The sequence below is a fragment of the Rhinolophus sinicus genome, chromosome 3 (genome assembly GCF_057876585.1).
Source record: "Rhinolophus sinicus isolate RSI-liver-muscle chromosome 3, RSI-T2T, whole genome shotgun sequence".
Lineage (NCBI taxonomy): Eukaryota > Metazoa > Chordata > Mammalia > Chiroptera > Rhinolophidae > Rhinolophus > Rhinolophus sinicus.
In genome coordinates this window covers 199,665,448-199,672,921 of record NC_142503.1, presented here as the reverse complement: position 1 = coordinate 199,672,921, position 7,474 = coordinate 199,665,448, and the positions used below count along the sequence as shown (strand labels likewise).

Genomic DNA, 7,474 nt, shown 5'->3' with positions numbered 1-7,474 from the left:
CACACGTGCAAGACGCAGCATGCTGTACACGCACACAGTGCATGGATTCATACCTGTCTGCATGCACACACACTCGCATGTGCACACACACATGAACATGTACACACGTATGTTATTTCCACTTTCACATTTTGCAACCCCACTTACCCTCTGGCTCCCCCTTTCCTCTGCTCCCCAACACAGCTTTCTCCAGTCCCCTCTCCACATTCTTTCCTGAACCCTTTCCAAAGAGGCTTCTCCAGCATTCTATGATCCTTTGTAAAGGGCACAGCGATCTACAAGCAGCCAAATCCTCTTGACCTGCTGGTGGCACTTGTCCCAGCTGATCATTCCCTCCTCCTTGGGACACCTTGGCTTCTGGGCACCCTGTGCCTTCTTGACTTCTGTGGGGACAGAGCCCCAGAGAGTGGTTTACAGGCTCTCCACGCCAGCGTCTCTCCCACCTCCTCGCTGTCTGCTCCTCATCCTACCCCGCCCTAGGTGCCAGAGGGCCCAGCTCTTGCTTCGGTGCCTTCACTTCTCTGTCTCCCGGTGTCCTGCTTCCAGTTCCCTCTTTCCACCGTGACCCCAGCTGTCTATCACCAGCAGGGCTTCTCCCCCAACATGGCTCATAGGCATCTTTATGAACGCCCCACCCCCATTCCTCCCCATCCTTCCGGGGGCTCATTCTGACCTCTCACACCCACCCAGTTGGTCACAGGCCACACACAATTCAGCTGCTTCTTTCCAGTGACCTCCATGCCACACCAGAGAAAACCTAAGCCAGCCCACGTCGCTCGCCCCTCCTCCCGACCTCACACTGACCTGCAGCATCTTTCTGTATTTGCACTCCCCCATCTCTCTGACCTCAGTGACTACACGTCCTACCTGGGCGCACAAAGATGCCCACCCTGGTGTGACAAGCTCTCCCAAGAGAGAGGGGAGTGTGTCTTGGGTCAGGTCCCTGCAGGAGCATGACAGGGTCAAAGGTCAAACCATACCTAGAAGGCTGTGCTGGTGAGCATCCTCTGCGCAGGAGGGCATCAGGGCCTGGGCAAGGCAGCCTCCCACCCCTCAAGGCCTCCTTAGTTTCTCTAGGGACTGAGCCCTCCTCCCCATCCCACCCACTCTCCCTGCCCCAGCAGCTCTTCACACGCCCGCCTCCGTCCACACTCCCTGAGGGAACCTGTCCTCCCATGCCCCTTTTACACTGTCCCCTGAGGTCACCTCCTTGCATCTGAAGCTGCTGTGGGGGGGGGCATGCCCTACCCTGCACCCCACCCCCACCCCCGGGCAGAGACCCCACCACAGCCCCTAAGGAGATGTGGGCAGGGATGTGCACAGCAGTATTGGGAGGCTGCACACTTGCCGGACACAGGGCACAGCTGTCACCAGAGACGACGTGTGACCCCGAGCAGCATGTACCCCAGAGGATGAGTCTCTAAGTGACCTTGGGGAAAAAAGGCAAGCTGCTGAGAGTGAAGGCTGACTGATGCCATGACGGGGAGTATGACAATGTCAGCTGCCACTGTGGGAAGGCCCAGGGCTGGGTTGGGGGGCAGAACAGACAGGAACCTTCAGGTTCCTCCACGTATTAGTTCTTAAATTGGATCCCTGCATTCATTATTATTATTTTTTGTATGTCTGAAATAATTCACTGACTTCCAAACCTCCTCTGTCTCCAAGTCCTTAGGACAAACCCAAGCGCCTTGCCCTCTGTAACTTGGCCCCACCTCTGTCACTCCCAGACCTTTGCTCCAGCTGTGTGCACGCCAAGAATGCCTTTCCCCTCCCCACCTGACCTTTCCGGCTAAAACCATATCCACAGCAAGCTTCTAAGCCGTAGACAAACGGGGCCAGATTTGACTATTGGAAAGAAGCCTTCGGGAACCCCAGCATGGACGGTAAGTGGAAGGGGAGAAGGAGGGCACCAAGGGGTGGAGAGAGGCCTGCCCTGAGACTAGCTGCACGCCAGGCACCTACAGCTGATGCCCCTTCACCTTCGTTCTGCTGGTAGCCATGGAGGCGGTGTGAGGTCTCAACTCCAGCACTTGAAGAGTAGAACGGGGCCAAGGGAGCAGGTAGCTACAGCCCTGAGCCAGAGGTAGTTCACCTGGGGCAACACCTCCCTAGGATGTCTCCCAGGGGCTGGGGGCTCCCGGAGGCCGAAGGTCAACCCCAGGACCTCCATTCACTTGGAACCCCATCATACTCAGACACGTCCAGAAAGGAAAGCTGGGAGAACCTGTAGAGAAGCTGAAGCCTAGAGAGGGGAGGAGATCACAGCTGAGGTGAGGCAGAGAAAGAGATCAGACACCCAGCCCAACTCCCCACAGTCCTCACCCCTGGCCTATGACCGAGTTTCTGTAAATCTGGTGGCTGTTCCTGACCCTAAATGTACGGTATGGGCCCGTGAGGCCACCCCGCCCTGAGGTGGGGCAGCGCTTTGGGTGAGGGTATCTGGTGGGGTTTCAGCAAGAGTGGTACCCCACACCTTGGACCCCTTGTGGGGAGGCTGGGGCCCAATTACCCACAAATTCAGGGGGTGCACCTGGCTTCTCTTCTGGCTGCTCCTTACTTGGAGGCCACCTCCCTGTGAGCCCCAATTTTCCTGGAAGATGAATTGAGGGTCATTCCCAGCACTATAGGTTGTGAAAACGAAGTGAAATCAGGTATGCTTAGCACACAGATTGGCACACAGTAGGCGCTCAGAAATTGCTGTCTGCATCCATTCATCCATTCCCTGGGAGAGTCAGTCTAGAGCTGGGGACCCGATGCTCCGACCCCTGCTCTTAGGGGATCACAGCTTCGGCCTCTTGACCCCTCCATGTACAGACGGTTTCCCTCAAAGAGTCAGTGCAAAGGGGATCTGGAATACGACTCGTGGGGTGGCGAGGGAAGTCACGGTCGGCGGGCCCGGGGCGTCTACGCGCGCGCCCGGACTCTCAACCCAGCCACTGTATGTACTGAAGGCGGGCACCAGGCAACCTCCCCCGCCGGGGAAGCCTTTCCTCGCCGCGGCTCAGGTTTCTAGGAGCCCCGCCCCGCCTCCTCCCCGGGCGGCCCCGCCCTCCCCCCACCCCCGTGCACCCTCAAGTTTCTCCTAACTTTTCCTCGGGTCCAGCTGGGCGCCCCGCCCGTCGGCAGGTGACGTAACAATGGTGCAGCGCGGCGACCAATGGGTAGCGGCGGGACCTGGCGGCGCGGGCCAATGGTGGCGGCGGACGGTCCCGCGGTCCTGCCCGGCCCGGGCCGCACTGCGCCGCCAGCCGCCAGCCAGCCCGCCCGCTCGCCCGCCGCCGGCGTCCGCACCGCCGCCCAGCGATCACGCCGCGGCGGCTCAGAGCGCGGCTGGGGCGGGCGGCGGCGGCTCTCTCCCGTCCGTCAGTCCTGGGACCTTCGCTTCCACGCCTACCCGTAGAGGGACAGCGCGCTCTCCGGCCCGCAACGGGGGCGGGGACGCCAGGCCCGCGACCCCTTAGTCCCCCACGGTGAGTCCCGTTCCGCCGGTTCGTAGCCCCTGCCCAGGGTGCTGCCCCCTGGCCGTCGCTCCCCTCACGTCCCTGGGCACACGCAGGTGCAGACCTTGTTGCACCGACCACCGGCCCGGAGACACCCTGGCCTCGCCCCCTGCAACCCGACGTCCGCCGTGCCCCCGGGAGGGGACCGAGACGAGCTGGCGGGCAGCCCGGGACGCACCGCCCGGCCCTCGGCGGCCCAACCCCCCATTCACCGAGCCGCTGCCGTGACTCGCTGCCCAGTGACGTGGGGCGGCCCAACTTTACGTAACCCACCCGGCGCCCCACGGGTGTCCACACAAAGTACGCCTGGGGCGCGGAGGCCCAGGCGTGGGGGTTGCTCTAATCATGGTGCCCCCCCAAATGAGCGCTGTGGCTGCAGCCCCCCCCCCCCCCATGCCCATCTCTGTAACTTAGTTACCCAGTGTGTGGACAGCGGCCTGTCCACTGACCCAGGGCCTCTGTGACCAAGGACTTACTCTTGAGAGAAAGCAGTGGGTACTCTGGGCTCAAGTTGGGGCCAGGGGATCAGAGGGCAAGGGCAGGGCTCGAGCTGGGCTCCCTGTGGGTTGGGAAACCCCCAACTGGGTTTTAGGCCTGGCTCTACCACGACTTGCTGACTGATCTTGGACAAGCTTATCCCTTGCTGGAAAATGGGATGACAGTACTTGCTTCATCTTGTAGTTGGTAGGATCAAGACAGAAAGCCGACCTGGCGGGGATCTGCAGACTGTAAAGTGGGGTTCACACCAGTCTCTAGGTTGACTTCGCCCTCCAGGCTCCTCCCAAGAGCTAGGGGTGTGGCCCTCCAGTAAACAGTATGTTTGGCTGAAAGGCTAGAGTCCCGTCCCTGCCCCACAACCTCACCCTGCTGGGGCTCACAGCTTGCATCCCCCCTCTCCCTTTCTTACAGATGAGGACGCTGAAGCTCAGAGAAGGAACGTGATATACCCACGTTTGCAGAACTAGGTGATCTGATCGCAGTGCTGGAAGCAGGTAGGTCTGAGTCTTGAGCTCTGCTCCTGTCTGGCCTAGAGGGAGACTCTAGGGGCCCTCACCCACAGTCGGGGTCAGAGAACAGGGTCAAGGTTAGGTAGGGCTGGGGACAGGGAGCTTGGGCTACAGAAAGGATTAGGTTCAGCTTGAGATATGGGCAACTTTCCTACCCCTTACCTGACCTTTTCTCTATTTGGGGTTGGATGTACTCGGCCGAGATGAGAGCAGGAACTGAACTTTTCCAGTGGGTCCCTGGGCTGGAGGGGGTGGGGTGTGTGAGATTTCAGTGTGGCCTTGACGATGGGTGGGGTCGTGAGGGCAGAGTCAGGGAAGGGCATCTCTAGCAGAGGTGTCAGAGAACCAGGATATTTCAAGGAGATCAAGTCCAGCTAGTTCAAGGATGTGGAAAGTGGCTCAGGGACTAGGAAACAAGCGAGCTGTGAGGAGTGACTGGAAGGGCAGGTAAGAGTCCCTGATGGAAGGGTGCGGCTGTGTGAGGCGGTCCCAGTAGAGGTCGGCGGGGGGCGGGGCCCAGGCCCATGGCCCCGCCCCTCACCGTGGTGTCCTCCTCTGGCAGTGGTCGGCGGCCCAGCCCATGCAGTGAATCCCGGTGACACCCCTCCGCCAGCATGCCGTGGGACGCCCGGCGGCCTGGGAGCAGCGCCGACGGCGGGCCTGCGGGCGCGGGCACAGCGCGCTCGCGGGCGCAGAAGCAGTGCCGCAAATCTTCGTTCGCCTTCTACCAGGCCGTTCGCGACCTGGTGCCCGTGTGGCTGCTCGAGGACATGCGCGCCAGCGAGGCCTTCCACTGGGACGAGCGCGGGCGTGCCGCCGCCGCCTACTCGCCGTCGGAGGCGCTCCTCTACGCGCTCGTGCACGACCACCAGGAGTATGCGCACTACCTGCTGGCCACGTTCCCGCGACGCGCGCTCGCGCTGCCAAGCGCCAGCTTCCGTTGCTGCTCTGCGCCCGGGCTGCATGTGGCGCTGGCAGTGCGCTACAACCGCGTGGGCATCCTGCGCCGCATCTTGCGCACCGTGCGCGACTTCCCGGCTGAGGAGCGCACACGCCTGCTCGACCGGCACGGCTGCAGCCGCGTGGAAGGCGGTGGTACGTCATTGCATGTGGCCTGCGAGCTGACGCGCCCCGAGTGCCTCTTCCTGCTGCTCGGCCACGGTGCCTCACCCGGCCTGCGCGATGGCGGTGGCCTCACGCCGCTAGAGTTGCTGCTGCGCCAGTTGTGCCGTGACACCGGAGCTACCTCTGCTGCGGCGGTGCCCGCATCCGGGGAGCCACGCCAGCGTCGCCTGCTGCTGCTCGACCTGCTGGCACTGTACACGCCTGCGGGCGCCACAGGCCCGGCCCACCGCGAGCTGCTGAGCGACCAGCCGCGCTGGCAGCGGCTCCTGGGTGACGACAAGTTCCACTGGCTGGCGGGCTTGGCGCCGCCCTCACTCTTCACGCGTGCCATGCAGGTGCTGGTCACCGCCATCTCACCCAGCCGCTTCCCCGAGGCCCTGGACGAGCTGCCGCTGCCGCCCTTCCTACAGCCGCTGGACCTCACGGGCAAGGGCTAGCCCGCTGGGCACCCTGTGCACCGGATTTTTGGAGAATACTATTTTTCAGAGCGTTGTACCTAGCACTTTACATATATTGATCTCTGTACAGCAGAATCTCCGCCTCATTTGTCGCATGGATGGGAGGCTGGGCCAGGGTGGTCAGATGACACCCCAATCTACAGGCTTTCTGGGTGTGGCTGGGCTCAGTGCCCCAACTCCTTTGGCGGAGCAGGGTTGAATGGTCATGTGGCTCCTAAGAGCCAGGCCCTGACCTCAGCTCACTGCCCAGCCCCTGAGAAAGATGAGGGCTTCCTCCCACCTGATAGAGCTTCCAGGAAAGCATCCCAGAGGGAGTGGCAGCTGTGCTGAGCAGAAGGATTCTGGCAGGCACGGGGTGTGACTGACAGCATGTGCAAAGGCACAGAGGCCAAGAGCAGGCCCTGTGAGGCTCTGGGGGAGGGCTCTGTGCACTCAGTGTGCAGGGCCTTTTTAAACCCCCTGGCACTGGGACTCGGTGCTGAGGGCCAAGGATGGCAGGAGGGCTGCTGTACAGCAAGGGGACACAGGACACAGTCTGTGCCTCCCTGTACTCCCCTGTCCCACACTGGCCACCCGCTCCTCCTTGGGTGTCATTGTGACTCCTCCACCAAAACTGGTCAACCCAGGCCTAGCCTTGTCCCTGTCACCCCTTTTGCTCTTCCCCGAGGAAGAGCTCCTGGCCCCAGCTCCACGCCCTCAGGTGGGGTTAGGTGTGCTTTCCTCCAGGCCTGCCGACGGTGTGACCCGGGTGTGGGCTCCAGTGTGTCCCCTGGCCCAACCCCTAGTGGGTATTAGGTGGTGCCCATGGGTGACAGGGTAGCTGCATCACCCAGTGTGCAAGCCCTCTTTTTCATCCAGTAGAGCTGGTTTCTGCAGGAAGGTTCTGAAGATGGACACTTGCTAGCAGATACACCATGACGCTTCAGGATAAAGGGACACTGGCTGAAAAGCTGGGTCCATGCCCTGGCACCAGGGAGAACTCCAGGCTACCCAGGAATTCTGTTGGGCCATGAAATTCAAGCTGGGCCGGCATGGGCTGGAGGGCCACGATGTCCTGCCAGGAGCAGAGGGCTAAAAGTCTGCCTGGACGAGTGACCAGCCTGGCTAGGGGCACCCGCTCCCCACCCTGCTCCCAGTGTCCCTAAGGGGAGCATGCCTGGGGGACCAAGAGGCTTTGCGTGGTGGTAGCAGAATCCAGGGTGGTGGGCCATTGAAGAGAGGGTGCAGAAGGGACCTGGTTCTGGCCTGCATCTGCCACCCACTCTCAGGGTGATCTGGGACATACCCCCATTCCCGGGAAGTATGTGGGTGGGTGCACAGCACCAGTGGGAAGGAGGGACAGGTGCACAGCCCCGGGACTGATCCTAGATTCCAACTGGGAGTG

General features: G+C 61.7%; 1 protein-coding gene across 2 annotated transcripts; it reads left to right on the top strand.

Annotated features, from left to right (window-relative positions):
- The first annotated feature begins 1,776 nt into the window (after positions 1-1,776).
- On the top strand, positions 1,777-6,157 carry ANKRD9 (ankyrin repeat domain 9). 2 transcript variants are annotated; one of them, XM_019747318.3, is made up of 3 exons: positions 1,777-1,883; positions 4,410-4,492; positions 5,070-6,157. In XM_019747318.3, the coding sequence occupies exon 3, from the start codon at positions 5,122-5,124 to the stop codon at positions 6,067-6,069; it is 948 nt and encodes a 315-aa protein (XP_019602877.1). In that variant the 5' UTR covers positions 1,777-1,883; positions 4,410-4,492; positions 5,070-5,121; the 3' UTR covers positions 6,070-6,157. The 2 variants fall into 2 exon arrangements, with proteins under 2 accessions (XP_019602877.1, XP_074182997.1); XM_074326896.2 differs by lacking the exon at positions 1,777-1,883 and adding an exon at positions 3,213-3,470.
- Positions 6,158-7,474: the final 1,317 nt, after the last annotated feature.